Genomic DNA, 20,468 nt, shown 5'->3' on the forward strand with positions numbered 1-20,468 from the left:
GGTGTAGGTTTTCTAAAATAATTTTGGGGTACAGACTTTATCAGCTAAACTATGTTGCAGTTCCGATCATCCATGTCCCAACACAGTGTGGCCGAGCACAGTGGTAGAAAATGTTACGTTCTACAGTCCTGTGTGCATTCTGTGCTTTAATTTGATGACTTCAATTTTATTTTACAATCTAGTGTTGGGATTTAAGAGGATTTGGACTTGACTAGCAGCATTGTCTTTCCATGTGACAGATTGGCAGAGGTGGGATCATGGAGACGTTTATCATGATTGACATGTCTGTTTGCTTATTAAACTGCCACCTCACACAAACATATCCATTACCTCAGGTCCTATCAGAATAACACTGGTATTGACAAGGTGGTGATTTTCCCTTGGAAGTGAATTTCAATAATCACAGGGACATTTTCACTGGGAATTATTTCATTCTTGCACTGGCAAGATGGTATACTGCCCCATTTTAACTGCCCTGACTTTACAAAAGCATAACATTTCTTCATATACATATGTCAAAGTAAATTTTCGACATTTAAACCAGATCAAAACACTGAAGAATAGTCAATGGAAATGCTAACTGAAACAGAGAACATCTAAAACATTTTGGTGTTTGACAATTGATATGTTCTGTGGGCTGAGGCCTTATAGAGCTACAATCATTAAACTTTATTATGCTGCACAATGTTACTGGGACACAGATACGTCTCAAATTGTGGCTGTACGCTATGTGAATCCAGTGAATTGGACAAATTTGTCTTCCCATAAGCATGACAATAATAACAATGGTTTCAGAAGCTAAAAAACTGCAGCCTTTGGTGGGACAAGCAGCCATTCTCATTACAGCTGAACCCATTGTCCTTGGATCATCAGTAGCTCTCTGTTTTTCACCCTGCCTGTCCTTTTTGCCCTTACTCCTGCTTCTCCTTCTAGCTCCACTCCAGCCCCTTCCTTTTGGGGCCTTTTAAATAAATGAACTCAGATTCTTCTCATCCTTCAGGGTTGTTTCCAAATACTGTCTTTAATTCATCACCCATTCCCTCCTTTCTCATTCCCTCCCAATCTACAAATTCAGTCTAAGGATCTAGCCCCAGGTTTCCAATACCCTTACTTTCCTGTTGTATCTAAAGTACTTGCTTTGCATAGCAAATAATAAAATCTACTAAATAAATAATAAAACCTAATGTAGGTACTTTGTTATGCAACTAACATGGCTATTGTGAAAACCCCATTGATTATACTGCTTAAGAAAAGAATAATTTACATTTTAATGACACAAAATTAGTTGCTTTTCATTTCATAAGGCATTTTAAACAAAGTAGGGATATGGGCATTATATCTGAGCATGTACTGCCTCACTTCTTCCTCTAAGGCACATCCCCAGGTGAGGCAGGAGAGCAGAGGAGGTAAATACAAACACGAGAGGGGAGCTGCTTAGACCAGAGGACGATGCTGCCAGGAGAACAAATGGCTCTGAACTGGCCATAAGTAAGCTCAGAGAGGAAGTTACAAAGTTTACAGCCATATACACCTTGAATTCCTGCAACAATATTCCAACAGAAATAGGGACACACAGAGTAGATTCAAATGAACTTTGATCATTTTTGAAAGGGTTGAGAGGATGTGACTCTGGGTGGTAGCAGATGATCAGACTTGATGGCACAAAATGTCACTTCTACAGCCCTGTATTCCTGTGTCTCAATTAAAAGGGGAGACTTTGTTCTGAGTAAAAAAGTGAGAAATGCTGCTGGAGACCAATTTGAACATGTGAAGTTGATCTTGGCTGGCAGGATCAAAAATACTGGCAGGTGGCTCCTTCTGGATACCTGTGCCAGCGGGATGGTTGCACAGCCAATAGGTCTCTGTGTACCACCCTCCTTATGGCTATTGGCAATGCCTGCCCTTGACTGCTGGTGATCAATCACTTCATTTAACCAGCTAAAGGCTAGGTGTGAAATTATGCAGGTGAAGGAACCCTTCCTAAAAGGTACAAAAGAACGTTTTCCTAGAACATGGTCCCACGGATAAAGGTCTTTTGCCAGTTGGATTGAAATATATGGATTAGAACAGAGATGTCACCATGCCAGGAGGAAAGCAACACCATACCAAACACACACTGCAGGAAAACTAAGATAGAAACTGACAGAGAAAAAAAGAAAAGGTGAAATACTGTTCCTCATGTAAAGGAAGCAGGTGCTTACAGAATTTACCTGTTACATACAATCATACTTGAATTTCATTTCATAGATTTGTTTGAGCAATAATTGGAAAATCATTTGCTGGCAGCTCATGTGCTGGCATTGTGTATCTGCAGACAGTGATTGCATTACAATGAGAAGTGGGATGCCTGAAATGAGAGCTCCAGCACCCTGCTCTGTGCCAGCTCCTGTGTTGTTAAGCAATACATGAAGCAAGGCAAAGCACTGGAGGGACTGAGGACATGCTCAGACACAGCAGTACTGAAACTCCAGCCTGTAACTCACAATTTGCCATAGCAGAGAGCATTCCATGTCTCCTCTAAGCTCGACTTCAGCCCATTCCCACCTGACAGAAATGAAGCTGCAGAACATGACAATTATTAGAGAGGAATTCCAGGACTCCTCAAAAATAAGGGAAAAACCAGTCAGTTCAACTGTTCCATTTAACAGGACAAAGCCTGTAGACTGTGAAAATTACCAGAATTGGCATTCAAAATGATGAGTCAGGTCCCTGAAAAAATAATGACATGGACTACAAAATGAAAAGACATTTAAAAGAAGAATGCCACTGGGAATTTTTTTTCTGCCTTCTGATAAGTGATCAGTGTGTGTGCCCTTCTTTCAGGCACCCAAGAGAGGGGGCTGGGAGGAATATAAAGAGATTTTAGATTCTCCTCCCTGTTTCAGTGTCACTAGCCTAAATGGCATTTGCTCCTATGTCATTCAATGCTGTCATGGTTGCTGTGCAACTTCATCTCCCCTGCCAGTTTAATAGGGAACTTTATCTGCTTGTGCTTAGGTAATATTTTAATGTTATTTCAGCAGCTAGAAGGATCAGGAGTTTAATCTTTCAAAGAAAAAAAGTACCACTAAAATATCTTCAACTTTATTGTCAGCTTGGACCTTTAAGAAAAATACCAGAACCTTGCAATTTAAAATTTACAATAGCATCTTTAGATTTAACAATGCTGGAAAAAAAGAAATCCCACTTGTCTCACTAAATCCAGCACTGAGGGGTTTGCATAGGTATTAGTTTTGTGATAAAAATGGCACATAGCCAATGCTACCAGTGATCATGCATGTGCTATTTATGTTCTGTTATTTGCAGCATAAAATCCTAGATTGTGAAATCTCTTGTCCCAGCAGCTGAGGTGCAGATGGGCGTAGTGTGAAAGAATGAAGGGATAAGAATAGAAACAAAATGTTATTTTTAACATGATGCCTACTCATGATGAGGCATTTATTGCTTTTCATGCTAGTGAGGAGATAATCTTGGGGTTTTTTTGCAGACAGAAGGGATTTATACCCTTATCTACAGGACTTTATAAATTCCCAACAGTATTTCTATACATAACAGGACTGATCCCAGTTATTTATCATTACAAAAAACTCTGTGACGAGGCTGCTGTTCTGTAGCCCACTCACAACCAACCTTTCTTGCAGAATAACTAATGAAAAGAATACTCCTCTGTCATGATGTACCACATATTATGATCCCCAGGGCACTTCTCCTGTGCAACCAGAGTCCTCCTCTGGGATGAGATGTCACTGAGATCAAGGGAAGTTTTGGGTGTCTTGCAAGACATCAGGCTAAGGAGTGATAGCTGCTTGTAAAGGAGTGGGCTAGAATACAGTTCAGTGGTTGCTGCAGACAAGGCAATACATTAAATCTCAGCTAAAATTATATAATCTCCTAAATTTATTTTTTAAAAATCCTGGATTATGTAATGTGTAAACACAATTCCCTAAGTGTTCAACAAAATGCTAGTCAGCAGTTCATTACTTCAGATTTGTGTTGCAGACCATTCACAAGCAGTCTGTCTCTAAAGTACTCTGAGATGTTTTTGTTGCATTGCGAGATTACCAGAGAAGTGGTGTGATGGCTGGGAGCCCCAGCATTCAAAACCCTCCAGTGAAAGAAGGAGATTGGAAATCATCTTCACAATGATCTATTTACAAATGTTTTATTTCTATTGATTTTTTAAAAAATTTATTTATTTTTTAATTCAAGATCCTTATGGTCTCGTCTACTGATGGTGCTGCTTTGGGAGTTAGTTGTCAAAGGCAGACTGGTGTCACAACTCAATGCCCTGAACACAGGTGACAGTGGCATTTGACAGGAATTGGTAAACAGGAGAAGGAGAGGGAAGGGTGTGAGGATAGACCAGGAGGAAAGGAAAATGACTGGGCTCTGTGTCATGTTGGTGTCCCTGAGAGAGATGTGGGGTAGATGGGCAGGCATAGGACGATATGGGGAAAATGTCTCTGGGCTGGGGAAAGAGCAGGATAAAGGCAGGAAACACAGTATCTCAGCCCCAGTGCTGAGCCCAGGACTTGGCTGCCCTGCACATAAACGCCTCTGAGTCCCCTGGCTGCAGGTGTGTGCCCTTCTCCAGGGCCTTTCCCTCGGAGGGGATTTTGGTGCAGTGGCTGCATTCCGGGCAGCAGGGGTGCCCATGCCCGGTTCTGCTGCTGGCACATCTGGGGCCATGCCAGCTCTCACCAGGGGAAAGCACTGACACTGCAAAACATGCTCAGGTGTGAAAGACAACCAGCATGAGGGTTTCTGATTAAGCAGTCAGACTATTTATTTTCCCATGAAATGCCTTACTTTGACTTCTGTGACAGTGGCCACAGCCTAGAGGAGCTTGTCTTCCTGCCTGCAGAATTTGGGGAATGCAGACCTCTGAGTGATGCTGTAAGTGGGTTCCTGAGGTCGCCAGAAATTTAAAGATTTTGAGCGGGGCTGGGAAGAGGGGCAGGCCCAAAATCCAAGTCTTAGTGATATCTCAACACTTTGTGTTGAAACCAGGGGATGAAAGAGGGGAGTTTGAATGAAATGCTGAGTGAAGAAATCCCAGCAGTGCCTGCTCCACATTGAAGGCATTCAAGGTGTCAGGAAGGGGGTCCAAAACATAATACAGAGAATGCTGCCCTGGAGTACTTGGATTATAGCCCTGTTTGTGTTACAGTACTGCTCAGTGACATAATATATTTATTTATTTATTTATTTATTTATTTATTTATTATTTTTGTCACAGTGGCAGCCAATTGTTCATTCTTTGTTTTCTGGCTCTGATTCTGTATTCTGTTCTGTTCATACTCTTATTTGCATTATTCCAGGGTTTGATTCTTCCTTGGCTGTGGGTTGAGTGAGGGAGCAGGGAGGGACAGAAGAGAGCAGCTTTTCCTCTTCTCTGAGGCAGCTTGCTGTCCCTGGCACGTTGCCTGGTGTGCTGAGGCACTGGAGACGTGACTCCCTCCTGCTCCCTCATGAGCCCTCTCTGCTCAGCTGGAAAATAAAATGTGCTCAGCCCCAGAGCTTTCGGTGAGCCAGCTGTGCCACCCGGGCCTGGCTGCCGTGGGGTGAGGGTGCTCAGGTAATGGAAGGCAAAATCAAGTCCCTGGTCAACTTCTCTCTTCAGTTTTACAGATGGTTCATAAAGCACTTCCCATCAGTGTTTTATGGCTCTCCACCACCAATCTGTTGTTTATGCATCTCAAATGCCTTGGTGGCGGGATGCCTGGAAAATAAAATAATTGTTCTGTAGCAGTTTGTTCTGTTTTATTAACGATTAAAGTATTCATCAGTGTAATTCCCCATTAAATTTGCTCTTTGCTTCAAAACTCCAGGGGCCCTTCTTAAATTTGCCAAGTGTGAGACATTCATTTTGCTGAAATATTTTCTGTCAATGACACTGTTATTATCAGCAATGTGGGTAGCTATATCTACCTAACACTTTTCATTTATGACCCCATGTCCTTATTAATGTAGATATATATAAGTAGTGACATGGCACCAGGGTTTGGAAACATTTGCAGGCTCATAGTTTTAATGAAAAGGAGTCAACTGGTATAAATTGACCCACCACCATAGACTTCAGTGGGTCTATTTCAAATTCCAGCTGCTGAACATTTAGTGTGTAGTAATCTTGTTGAAAACCGGTGGATCTGTGGATGATGCAAGGCTCTAACCACTGGTGTCAACACTTGCATTACTGCTGCTAAAAGGGACCAGAGGCAAAGATGGTAATTCTGAATGGCTACTGTGCTGAGGTGACCAACAGGCAGAGGTAAAACTATAACTAATATAAACATGATGTCTTGAGCTACTCCCATCAACACAGTGAATAGAAATTATTTTTCATTTTTCAGGGTAAGAAGAGAATAATTAAGTCTTTGTGAAAGACAACAATGATTAGGAAGAGAAAGAAGGACATTAGACTTTGTGTGGACCTACAAAATGAGCCTACATAATTTTGTCATCTCACCTCCAGGAAAAAAACATTGATATATCTGCCTTATATCAATGGAGATAGATTATTTTTTCCTTATGAATTTTGAAAGCGAAGCTGCATCTGTGTCTATTTGCTTTCTCATAAATTTGATATTAAAATAATGAGGGACCTTCCTGACCATGCATGTGATCAAACCCCCAAATTACTTGAATTACTGGGCAGTAGAAAGGGCTGAAGAAGAAAGGAAAGCAAGTCAGTGTGCAGTCCACACCTGACAGTCATTAAAATCCAAGGGGTGAGTGAATAGCCCATGCCTACTTCAATGGATGCAAATAAATAACATATTTACAAAGGCTGCATTTGCATAAAGGCATGTTTGAAAAGAGCTTAAAACATCTAAGCCATATTTAGAAGATGACTGCAAATAAGGGAGTTTGACATAGCAATGTTTCAGGAAAGAGACCCAGGCACTGTTTTGTTAATGCTGGGGATTAGCAACTTAATTAGCTCAATCTTTAATGCAGGAAATTACCTAGTGAAAATGAGACTAGTTAACATTTGCAAGGACTTAAAATATTTAAATCAAGAAAGGACAGATTTTCAATGACACTTACACACCTACTAGATAAACTTTTTTCTCTAAATGAAAAATTTATTTTTTTTAATACTTCTGCTATTTGATCCCAAAGGTTAAATGTGAGTTTATTTCCTATGGAGATGTTGAGACTGGGGACTTTTCTTCATCTCTCTGCCACATAAATGTGATCTCTAATTTTCTGATACTGTCATCTTGTTTGCTGTGTCAAGACTGTGTCAAGATGAAAATTGTGTAACTTTTTGTAGGTAACCCACACATAGGCAACAGCAGTGATGTGGAATGTGGTCTTAGATCTGGGTGAGACAATTTTGATTTCGGTCACCTAAATATCATCTTTTTGTCACAGTGATTTTATGGCTAGAAGTCCCAGCTAGGTGGACTCCAAAACTTCACATGGTGGAGAAATAGACTGAAAGACCTTGAATCAGTTGTATGTGGTAAGAACCACAAAATCATTTTTGGAGAGAGAATATAGTCAAGTATTTCTCTGTAGAGATCACATATGTTTGTGGGACAAGTTCATTTCAAGGTTATACTTCTAAACAGGTGACCTGTGAGTTCACTGACATAACTAAAAAATTATTGTCATTGGAATGTGTCAATGTTTCAGTGGCTCTTCAAATCAGACTTGTTACTGCCCTTCATAATAAATGGGCATAGAGGGTTTTTTTTTCCTTGCATTCTTTGTTTCAGAGTGGGGTTTTTTTGAGCTGAATGTAATCAGAAATAAAAATGTACTTTAAAAATATTTAAAACAGAATCATAATATTTATACTGTTTGTCAAAGCTAGTTGTTTGTGATTAGGCCATCTCAATATCTTCATTAGCTAAAAAATGGTTCCTTCTCACACAAAAAAAAGAAAGATGATCTTGAAATAGATTTCAATCAAATGTTAAAAGGTTAAATCAACTAAAAAAAAGGAAGAAAGAAAGAAGCATTAACAGTATTCCCATTTAAGTAAAGTTATGCTTTATGTGGAACAACAACAACTGAAAAATTAAAACAGAAATATATTTTGTATGATTATGTTCCTTTAGGCTTACTTTCTTCTATCTGTACTCCTTTAATGCAATGTGATTTTTTTTAACTGAATAATGGTTTTTTCCTTCTTTTAGTGGCTGAGCAGTAAGAATGAGGACTTGGAAATGGGACTCATTCCAACAGAACAACAGCACTCTGTTAAAAAACCCCATGGTTGTTGTGTCCTCTGGTTTTTTTTTTTGCTTTTCCAAGATAAAACTTAAAACCATGTGTCCCATTACCAGGCGTTTCAGCTTTTGGATTATTTGGTTCGGTATTGTACACAAAACATTCACTGGTGCTTTAGTGGAGAGCATATTTTACTAAGCTGATGTCGTCTTCTCTGTCTCTGCCCTGCTCAGCCAGGGCTGAGTGTGTGCTTTGCTGTGAGTGCTGTGAGTGCCTGCTTTGCTCACACATTTTGTCCCCGCAGCTCGAGGGGTGATGAGCCCAGCCTCTGAGGTGTTAAGATTTGGTCTTGATCCTTTCAACTCTAAGTATGGGGCTTTAGATGAAATCTGTACATGTCTAACATATTTTTTCCTTTCTAATTTTAGGCTCACTTTAACCTTGTCCTGTCCCATGGACTTGAAGAATTTTCCTATGGATGTACAGACATGTACAATGCAGCTCGAGAGCTGTGAGTGCTCAGTTGCCTTATCTATCAAATAACAAGTTTTTACCCTAACATTCAGTGATTAGATTGTATTTACATCACCACATTTGTGTGGTGAGACTCAGTATTCCTGTTTCGTAAGGGAATTATGTTTACCACCATAATGTGAGGGTTGCCTGTTTCTGTGCTGTTCCTGCTCCCTTATCCTTCTCCCTCCTGGGTCACATCACCTTACCCATCAGAGGTGCATCACTTCCAGGGGTAAATGCAGCAATTCTCCCTGTGTTCTGCACCCTGTGTGAGAGAAATTACTAAACCTCAGGAAAGTGAGAACGATTATTACACAGCCAGGGATTTGCTATGTCTGACCGAGTCAGGCTCACTTTTGGGAAATGGAAATGAAATACCCAAGAAGCAGAGTTCCTATTAGTGATTCCTAAGCTGGTGTGCTACACCCAGGCAAGGCAGGGGCTGGGGAACAGCACACACCCTCCATGCTGTGCAGCACACACCTCAGCACCGCCTCCACCTGCCCAGGTAACAATCACACAAACCCAGCAGTGGCTCAGCTTTGGCAATCCAGTGATCCTTCCCAGTGTTCAGTAGGTACCAGCCTATCCTGAATTTTTTTTTTTTTTTTAATTTATTTAGTGGAGAAAGGATTTAGCTGTATGGCTATGAACTGTGGGCTGCCACCTGCCTTTGTGCCCACAGAATCTTAGACTGGTTTGGGCCAGCAAAGTGAGTTTTTAGTGGCAAACCAGGGCAGCACTTCAGAATATAATAGTGTTTACTTCTTGCTTTTAATAGAGTAATGGTGTAGTTATAGCAACCAACAACTAAGAGGAGTTGTGCTGTTAATTGAACAGTTTGAAAATGTAACTGAGACAACACATGTTGCAATAAAAGACATGCTTCTCAGACATAAGAACATTTGCTCTTTTCTGGTCAGTTGCCATCTAATAGACTGATTCCTTTATTGCAGTTGGCTACACCATGAATGATCTGATATTTGAGTGGCTAAGTGATGGACCTGTGCAAGTTGCAGAGGGTTTAACTTTGCCACAGTTTATTTTAAAAGAAGATAAAGAACTTGGTTATTGCACAAAGCATTACAACACTGGTGAGCATTATTCTATTTTTTTCTATCAGTTGTTACAAAGGTATCTCTTGTCATTTTGTAATGGAAAAATATGGGTAAAATGAAAAAAAATAGATTAAAATTCGATTCAGTCACACTTCTTTTTAAATCAGAATAGAAAGAAATTTTGTCTGTTATTATTTTGAAAGATTTAATTTCAAAGTTCAGTTTAATTTCTTTTAAGTATTCTAATGTCCTTAAAAATCATTGAAGTATTTAAAATATTAAAAAACTGATAAAAAATCTAATTGTTTTGATATTCTTAAAATGAAACTTTTTAAAAAAACTTACTCTTTTATTAAATATTGTTTAATCACTTTTAAAGTGCTGATTTTTCTGAACTTAGTTTCTTTCTCCAGCATATCATATTTCCAATGAGGAAAAATATTAAATTTTCACCAGCCTTTATGTGTAGTCTAAGTTATGAGATGTAGCATGTGAAAAGACAATATTTTCATTGCTGATCTGAATAGTGTACAGACATGGAATGTTGGGAAATTAGGTGTTTGTTTAATACTCTTAAGTTTTGTTCTTTCATTTGCTGTTTAGGAGTCTATAATGCTGTGGTTTTTAGCTTTAGTTTTACAGAGAAGAGGAAACTGTTAAAATTTTGATTTAGCTGCTTGGAGTTTATTTAATGGGGACAGCATTTATAGAACTGTTTTCTGGGTGCTTTCTGGGATTAAATATAATCCCTCTCATCTAAAATAGCTTTTTCATCATTTCAACATAAGAGCTGATCTGGTTGCATCAAATGCATTTGTTTTAGTCTATGAAATAATACAATATGAGGTGTTCTGCCTCTGCCAAAAATAATATCACATTTATTTCTTATGAAAATTGTTTGGTTTAATTTTTATAAATGCAGGCTCTCATTTTGGAGCCCAAAGTACCAAGGAAGGAGAACTTTGTGATTGGCACCCCCTCCACTTTCTTCTCTGTAGTTTGCTCCTTCAGGTTTAGTGTGAAATTAAAATGTGAATTAAACTTATTACTCAGCCTTCTCCTAAACTCACTGTGCAGGCTGTGCCACAAAGTCTGGAGAGCCTGTGACAGATGGTGCACTTGTGCCACTGCTGCCACAGGCGGCCACCACTGCCCTTCCCAGTCCCCTGGCCAGGAACAGCCTCTGCCCAGGTCTGAGCGTCTGCCTTTTCAGCCACTCACTCATTTCAGAACTTCTGGGCTGTCAGAGGATATTATTCAGCTTCCACTCCTTTCTTTGTCAAACAACCTCTGCACTCCTCTTTGTGCTGACTCTTGCACCCCCCCCATTCAGCATTGTAGACCACCAGAAAAATATAGGGACAGCATAGAAAGGAGCAAACAGTCTAATTTCCCCTGAAAGGGTGAAGGAGGAAAAAAGCATCTGTGTTCATTTTCCAACCAACACAAAAGGGCTTGAAACCATTAGCATGACACTTTAGGAATGAGAGGCTCTCCTGCAGCCTGCCTGGAGTGAGTACCTAGCCCAGAGTAATTCTGAGAGCAGCACAGTGATTGCATTAGTGGCTGATGAGCTGCTGCAGCTCAGGGCTCTGCATCTCCTGCTGCACAACTGCTTCCCCTGTCAGGCACCCCAAAACCTCTGTCCCCCAGGGCTGCTGTGCAGCAGCTATCACTTGTTTGAAGAATCTCTCGCCTCCAGCAAGGGATTGGTTTAGGCTTCCTGGAGTAAGATTTTTAGCAAAATTCAAAGTAGACTTTGAGTTGATTCTGCTGTGAGACATTATCCACAGACAGAGGCAAGTGACATTGGCAGAATGAGGAGTGTGATCTACCCCAGGACTGTTAGAGCAGTAGTTTACAATTTGTCTGTTCAAACACGATTGCTTAATCTCATGCCTCTAAAAGACCAAAATGCTGTCCCATTTTAATACTTAATATTATATTTGACTAAAATAAAAGCTAAATGAATTTTGAGAAGAGAAATATTATGTGATATTTTCTGGAGGTGAAACAATTGTGCTAATATTAATTTTCTCAGTTAATATGGAGAACTGGGCACAGTATACTTCAGTGCTCCCACACTTCCCCCAAGCTGGTATGCAACAAGTGGCTGACCAGTGTTTGTGTATCAGGATCTGCCAACAGTATTAGGTTAGGAAAAAGGTCACACATCTAACTTATGTTCAGAAAACGAGATAAAAATGTGCAAAAAGCATTTATGAAAGTAATTTCATGTTCTAGGAAAGTTTACATGCATTGAAGTCAAGTTTCATTTGGAGCGTCAGATGGGATACTATTTAATCCAGATGTACATTCCTAGCCTGCTGATTGTCATTTTATCCTGGGTTTCTTTCTGGATCAACATGGATGCTGCTCCAGCCAGAGTTGCACTGGGCATCACTACAGTTTTGACAATGACCACGCAAAGCTCAGGATCAAGAGCTTCTCTCCCAAAAGTAAGAAAATAATTTTGTACCATGAATTTGCTCTTAATAAGAAATGTTTGTGCTACTCCTTTAAATTTCACAAAGATCTGTGTAAATATGGATCTGATAAGGGTACATGAGAAAGTGGTAACAGTGAGGTGTTAAATTTGCAATACCCTTCTTGCATTTGAATTAAGGAATATTTCTGCTGTTTTGGTGGATGGCTGAATGGTGCAGCAGTGTGAATTTTTAATGAGTTTCTACTAGTTTTGACACTTAGGAATGTTTAGAAACCAGATTTTCTGAGGTATTTATGTATCTTACTGGATTTGTTTCAGACTGGGGACTTTAAAAACATTGGACTGTTAGACTCTTATGTATCTTGATGTTTCTAGATTTGGCACTTAGTCCAATGAATATATAAATATATCCTCCAGAAATGTATATATAAAATACATGTTTGTAACATATATGCAACTAAAAGATTTCTTTGGTGAACCTTTTTAGTGGAGAATTGCTGCTGTCGTTGTTTCACAGCAGAATTTGTCCATATTCCACTCATTCAAGTGTCAGCTGAAGACCTTCATCCTATCTATGCACAAAAATATCCTCTCATTCAAATTTTGTGGTCTTTTTAATCCTGGCCAGATGCTGTAGATGAATTTACAGATTAAAGACTGGATTCTCTGTTTAGTCAGGCTGACAGCTCTTTTTAGCATAGGCACAGCCCAAATACTTCTGATAACAGCGTTCCCAGCCAAATTCAATGTGCAAGGTTTTATACAATTTTCTCGAAGGGATTTCAGAGGTAGGAAAGTTTGCAATAGTCTAAGGAGTTATGAGATACACTCCCTGAAGACTCCTTTTCCAGCAGTCCAGCATCAAAGGGACTGGGATCAGACTATCAATGAAAAGCACAAATTTTGAGTGTTTGTGTAGATCATGGTCCATTCCAAGAAAGCAGGCTGTATATTGTGATGCTTCACCCTCAGTGTTACATTTGGTCTCATTCCAAATAGGAAAGTTGTGCAAGTGGAGGGAAACTTCAAAAAATATAGGGAAACTGCAAAAGATGCACGGATTGTCTTACTCCTCTGTTAGTAATGAGAAAGTATCACTTAAAAATCTGGTGAGTATATTTAGTTCAGCTTCCCTTATTCACTTGGAGAGATGCATAATTTTCCATACAAACTGAAAGCCTCTCATATATTAACTCAGAATTTCAAACTGAAAATTCATTAAACATTTCTTCAGACAATTCAGTCCATATTACCAGTGAACATTATGTAAAAAATTTCAGAAAAGATAATCTTGGCAAGAGCATACTGGCTCTTTAAATAATAAGTTTAGAATAGCTGAAGACTGCGTTTAGATGGCACAGCATGAATCCATGTGAAATATTCTAGGTTTCTTATAAATTGCCTGGCTTGAGAAGTATAGATAATGGAATCACTGTAGTGGAGATTCCCACCCACATTTCCTACTGGGCAAACAAACCCCCTGACAAAAGCTCTGCAGTGCTGGTGTGCCCCAAATACTTTCAAAGGCCTTTGATCCAACTGAAATGTTTTCCCTTTTGCATTCTGTTGTGTTTGAATAGAAATGTATTTGCTGAGTGGAACAATGGGAAGATGCAAAATATGTTGACCATGATATGTTGATTATTGGAGAGGTTCTTCTCCAGCCTCAGGATTAAATACATTTATCTCATCAGCTGTCAGAGAATGGTGGTGCTCTGCTCATACTCCATCTTCTCCTATTCTGCTGTGTTCCTTTGCCAGAAAACAAGCACTAAGAAAAGTATTTCACCAGAAAGCCCAGTACAACTCATTTCAGTCAGGCTGTTGCATTTTTTCTGTGTAATTCAGCTGAGCTCTATTTTATAGCTTTGATTTCTATATGTTAGTTAATGCTTGTGGGGGCTTTTGAAGGTGTGTCACTTAACTTAAAAATGTGAATCTAAGTAAATGACAGCATTCCAGCCAGCTGACTCCCACCTTGGATGATTCAGGTGCCTGGAGAAACATGGGCACCATTCAGGTCCTGAATCACCACTACCTGATTCCTTAGACATAGAAACAAGATTTTCTTTCTATTGCTATTACAGGCATTTAGCTATTTTAAAACCCCATCTGTAACTTAATATGAAAATTGTATTTATTAATAAAATCTATCCAGCTGAAATGCACTTAGAAATAAAAATATGAAAAGAATTGAATCAAATCAGTGTCAGATCTGAAGCTTCAAAATTCCTGTTTAAAAATAATGGTTTCCTAAGCCCTGACTACATATTGCCAAAACACAGAAAGTTTGCCTGCCAATGAAACATCCATTTAAAAGTTGTTCCTAGCATGATTGTCTAACAGAATAACATATTTCAGGAGGGTTATTTTTGCAAGAATACTGAAAAACACAGATGCAACTTGGCTTTGTGAAAGCAGCCTAGGATTGAATACAATATAACTTCCTCATCCTTCTTTGTGTCCTGTTCTTATTAATAAAGATTTATGCAATTTAACTTTAATTTACCCAGTTTCATGCCAAGAGTTTTTTTCCATTCTTCTCTATTTTAATAGAGCTTTGCCACAGAAAACAACGAGGTATCACAACTTGCCAGCTTTAAAAGCAATAATTTGTTCACCTAAGAAAGACAAATAAAAATTGTGATAAGATTCCTTAGGGTTTTTGTCTGTTTCCAAGTCACTATCTAAATGACTAAAGTGTTACTGTTTAGAAGCAATTACCTACGTATTGTTCTCAACCCTGGTGTAAGATAGCACAACAATATTCTGTTTGCTTAAAATCACTCTTTTGCATATTAATAATTAACATTCATTTCCATATACTGATTTCATAATAGTAGGTCATGGCCACACAGACATTAGGCACTCAGCTGTTGAAAATTAAACATAAGATTGAGATTGCTGAATAGAAAGGAAAGGAAAATGAAAGGAAATGAAAGAATGAAATTAATTCAATCTGAAGCTTATATTTGCTGCATATGAGAGAATTATCTAGAATGCACTCTTCTAAATGAAATACATTACTTTGGAATTTTTTTTAGTATTTCTGTGGAATTACTATATTTGGAGTATTTTGTAATGCTGTCTAAGAATATGAGGTGAAATTCCAAGAAATATTCACCATGGAGCCAATCTCTTTTAAAGTGATGAAATTATTTTGTGTACGTTACAGAGAACTTGTGAGGCATCCAGCATCTGTTATTATTATTATTTTTGTTATTATTATGTTACCTGAATTGCCCTGTGTTAGGGGCTGGTAAAGAACTCATCCAGAAAGCTGGGATGGAATTCCCTCCTTCCAGTTTGCCTAATCCATCACTGGGATGTCCAGGCATGGTGATCCAAAATAGCAGGATTTCTATGATCAGTTCCTCTTCCCACATGTCCATATGTATAAGTACTACCCACATCTGATATTCTCATGTCTGAATTCCCTGGTCACATCATCCCTTTCTACTTAGGAGCTCCATCTGGGTAATGTTTGTGCGCCCAGCTGCACCAGCGGCTCGTGCCGATCAGCCAGCTGAGCAGAAATCCTGGGTGCCAGCTGGGCAATCACTGTGACCACACAGCCACAGGGAATGTCCAGGTTACCCTGAGCTCCCTGTGTGAGCCCTGGGCATGGGGCAGGGCCATCCCTTGCACCTGGGCTGGGCTTTACCTCTGCAGAGGAGCTCCAGTTGTGAACCTGATGTGAGCGACTGTACATCCAGGCAGGGCCCAGCACGTGCTCATCCTCTGGAAGCACCAGTCCCATGGACCCAGAGGGCACCAGGTATCCATCAAAATAGGGACTGAGGGTTGTCTGGGCACCACAAGGGACACCAGGACATCTGTCTTTACTTACAGTCCCAGATGTGTACAAGCTGGGGGAGTAAAGTGGGGGAATTCAAGGGCCAGTAGTGCAGAATTGTTAAGAAGTGTTACAAAACAGTTCTTTTCTTCAGAGCTTTGAAGCACCATTTTCTTGCTATTCTTTTTACTTGTAAATGGGTCTCCTGTTGAATCAACAGAATAAAAAGTTTGAAAAGATTTTCAAAAGAGGCATTTGAAAGAATAATGAGTTCTCTGCTGTGCCAGTTGTGTATTTTTCAGACTGCTTTCTTCTTAAAACACTTACATAAACCAAACCTTAGCAACAACAGTCCGAGAAAATGAGTTACTTTTAATGCCATAAAGCAAAACATTTCAGGATATTTTAAGTCAAGTGATGGCAACTGTATTTTACACAGTTGCATAGCATTCATATTGTGTAGCTTTAATGCACAGTGCTTAATGAATGCATTTTCTGTCCCCAGGGAACAATCTGTGCAGAAAAAAGGCTCATTCAAAGCTCACCAAAACTTCTGGGAGTCCTTTCATTCACTTCATTTTGCTTTAAATCACTCCATATATTACCAAATGCAATAAAAGCATAGGTGCAGAGAATTGCAAAACCAAAGCCAAAGAAGTCTATCCCCTTTGGCAGCAAATGACTGTTTTTATGTGTCATCCACTATCCCCCAGATATTTGGAGACTTTTACAGATTCTTTGACTTCTGGCAGGCCAGTCTTTCTTTTTTTGAATGTCAGAAGCTATCAAGTAAAGAAGATACAAGAACACGGCACTTTTGATTGTTTGGGGTTTTTTTTTAATTAAGGTTAAAATGATACCATTATAAGATGGAAAAAAAAAAGAGGAGCAATACCAATAAGGACAAAGGAATAGATGCTATTATCAGTGATGATTTTGTTCTGTGTACATTTGCTTCCATAGGAAGTAGGGCACTAAAGGTGATCACTTACTGTTTCATTAGCAAAGCTCAGAGATGATACATTCTGGGGCAGCATTATGGTAAAAAAGCAATAATGAAGTAACTTGGAAGGGAAGCAATCTTTTGACAAATTGCTTTTAGTCTAGTCTCCGGATCTGAAGAGGAAATATGGAAGTAATTTGGCAATCATGAGATTTGTTAATTGGCACTTGGATTATGTGGGTGTCTGTGCGTTTTACACACTGCTTAAGTGATTAAGACAACCCTATAGTAATAAGCTGTTTACAAATTCCTGCTGGAGACCTAATGGTCCTAAACCTTGGTACTTTAATGTGTCTGGTCTACATCACATATTTATGTATCCTGATAGTGTTACTGTAAACAAACTTCCAGTTTAAAAAAATTTGTTTAGAATCCTTGAGTATTTTATTGGTTGTCAGTTTTCTAAAAGAGTGAAAGAAGGTATCCTTTCCAAACTCTTGGGCAGTCAGGCTGCATTGTCAGGTAGCCATGAGGAGCTACTCTTCAATCATGTGCCTGCATGGAAATGTTTTAAGAGGCAGTCATTTTATTAATTTCCAGCATTCTTATGTAGCTTTCTTTTCTGTTCCCATTGTAGTTTTGACATACAACATATATTCCTTCTTTTACTAACATTAAGAGATCTCAAAACCCACTTTAAGTCTTTTTTTGGGGAGGAGTGGGGGTTAACAAAGATAAGTACAACTACTTTTTGTATTGAGACAATATTTCAATATCCATTGGTGTATTCCACACAGTATTTGAATCTGGATATAGAAATCTGTTCTACTCTGCATGATGAAGGAAGTAATGTTCACTGAACCTAATTTTCAACAAAAAAGTTCTGAAAGTAAAAAAAAGCTTTTAAGTAAGTGGACATTTGTTTGCATACTGTGACTTATTGAGACAATTAAATGGGTACAAGCCGATTGGAACTAAATATAGACATCTGTGTGTAAGTAGAAGTCCTATAAAATGCTAGAAAAAAATTATTCCTTATGAGTAGTTTATAAGTACCTAATCATAACTTATAGTTCAGGAAAGGTGTTTTCTCGTTCTGTTCTACAGATTTTCATATGTCATTTCTTTATTCTCACTTCATATCCCTTTAAGTATGCATTCTCAATAGTGGTTTTGAGGCAGGATATTAATGTGTGTGTGCTTGAGGGCAGGAGGTTGTTAGAATGGCAGTGGGAGATGTGGTGCATGCATCAGATGATACATGGAGTACCAGGGAGAACTTTCCAGCCTCTTAAAATATTCACAGCACTGTGGCCATGCTAGTGCCAGCTTGAAAATACATCCTTGGCCCCACTTAAAAGAATCTGTGGTGCCCAGAAACTTCTCTGCTACTTCCAGGTACAGCAGCTGGTCTTGTTAAAGATGCCTTGTTTTCTTGAAAATTTTGCCCCTTTGAGACCTAGGTAGATACTTACAGAGCTAATCTGTGCAGTTACAACTACACTGGGAGCAGAAATCTCAATTAAAATTATGTTGGATGATCTTTGCCACAGTTATATATGCTGTGATCATGCATTCATAATAGGAAGAATTCTTTTTCTTCCATTCCACCACTGTTTCTAGTTCTATAAAACCAAAGTCTTCAGTATTCTGCATAGGTGAGAAGACAAAACCCGGCAGAATCCATTCTACTTGTGAGAAAAGCAGCAGGAAGAATGATATAAAAGTTAAAACACAGCACCTAAATCTGATGCTAGAAATTATCACATCATTCTGTTCAGCTTGGCTGCAGATATGTGGTACCATGAACAGTCTTTGGGTCTTAAAGTGGTTACGTGTGGGTTCTGGAATTTCCCTCTGTCCTTCATTCTCTGCAAAGCTGACTGATGAGATATGACTGCTATGTTGTCTGATTAATACCAATACATTAGGATCTATAGCAGATTCTACTCTATGGAAGTGAAAAATGAATGAGTAAATCAGTCACCTTTTCCACTGTACTCATCTAAACTTCAAAGTTTACTTTTCTGTGTAGTGAAGACAGTGGTATTTACTGTACAACAAAAGCAGTAGTTGTTGTCATGCGTGACAGCTAAAAATATGCAATAAGATGTGTCTGAATACCTCTGGGATGTAGTTTGAGTACTCCTGGCACTTCCTCAGCAGGTTTTATAATGCATTCATCTGGGAGGGTTGGCATTCAGCAGAGCCTATTTTGAGCATCAAAGAAGGGTTGAAGTTACTGTGCACACCAGTCTGCTGATTGTTTCATAACCCTGGCACGATACTGGAGCCTTCAGCCTCATTGTCACACCCTTCAGGACTTTCTGGTGGCTTTTAGTGTCTCTCTGAGTAGTGCCTTCTGCTGCTCTTTCACAGACATAAGCACTGCAAACCCTCTCTGAAGCAGTGACCTACTCTGTTGTGGCTCATGCATTTCAAGTAATTGCAAGACTTGACTCTATTAGATCATCTTAGACTATTACTTATGAATATATTCTGTTAATATTTCATTTGCAATAATGTTGATGGGACCCCCTGGAGTCTGTGAAAACCATTTTCATTTGCAGTTTACCTCAAGGCTGCTGCCTTCCAGTCTGAATATCAGTGCTCGCTGCACGTGGCTGCTGAAGCAGCTGGGCCATTGACGTCTTACTCCCAAAAGTTGGCTTTGAGTGACAATGGAACCATTTGAATTCTGTTACTTGAATGACAGGTCTTTCTTTTCCTTTTGGGAAACGTTTTCAAGGGAAAAAATAGTTGCTTCTTGATATTGATACTTAAAAGTATTAACTCCATCTTCTCCTCTCCCTCTTCCCTGCAAGGAAAACAGAGGAAGACAATTTACTTTTTTATGGATGCATCAAACAAACTTCTGCAGGAGCAGGAAATAAACGACTCAGTGTGTCTTGTTTTTACATAAAATATCTATGTTATGACAAAACTACAACTTTAATTCACCAATAGTGCAGCACAATAGTCTTTGCTGAATTAAGATCAGCTTTGGAAATTAAACAATTCTAAACCAGGTATTGCCAAGAAAATTATATAATTTTGGTTTTTAAGGCATGGCCGTGCATTCTAGAATGTGCCCTTATTCACAAACCCTTGTCTTAAAGTTTTAAACCGTGATGAAATATTGACTTTTTCTTCTTATTTCCTCTTCCTAGAAACTTGGAGTTAATTGAGATATCTTGTCTCAGAGAGAAGGGAGCATGAGAATAAAGGGCTTTGATCCTCAGTAGTTTCTATCTGGTGTTAGGCTGCCCTGCCCGTGAGAAACAGACATGGTGTGCTGTCTTCCCTCATTCTACCAAAGGTTAAGGCTCTGGAGAGCAGAGCCAGAGCTTTCAGTATGTCTAGAGAGGAACATAATGACTAAGTCACAGCAGAAAATGTAAGCTAAGAAAAAGGGAGAGCACATAACAAATGTTGCTCAGTTCAATGATTCACAGAAAAGATAGTACCATTATGTTTCAACTAGTTATTGATAATGACACTTATAAGGAGAATATATCAATA

General features: G+C 39.0%; 1 protein-coding gene across 1 annotated transcript in view; it reads left to right on the forward strand.

Moving 5' to 3' along the window:
• GLRA2 (glycine receptor alpha 2) overlaps positions 1 to 20,468 on the forward strand; it is a 117,592-nt gene that overhangs the window by 34,655 nt on the left and 62,469 nt on the right. Inside the window, exons 5-7 of the mRNA XM_058825448.1 lie at positions 8,613 to 8,695; positions 9,657 to 9,794; positions 12,003 to 12,217. Of these exons, the coding sequence (XP_058681431.1) occupies positions 8,613 to 8,695; positions 9,657 to 9,794; positions 12,003 to 12,217 (436 nt within the window). The remainder of the gene's footprint in view (positions 1 to 8,612; positions 8,696 to 9,656; positions 9,795 to 12,002; positions 12,218 to 20,468) is intronic.

This window comes from Ammospiza caudacuta, chromosome 2 (genome assembly GCF_027887145.1).
Source record: "Ammospiza caudacuta isolate bAmmCau1 chromosome 2, bAmmCau1.pri, whole genome shotgun sequence".
Lineage (NCBI taxonomy): Eukaryota > Metazoa > Chordata > Aves > Passeriformes > Passerellidae > Ammospiza > Ammospiza caudacuta.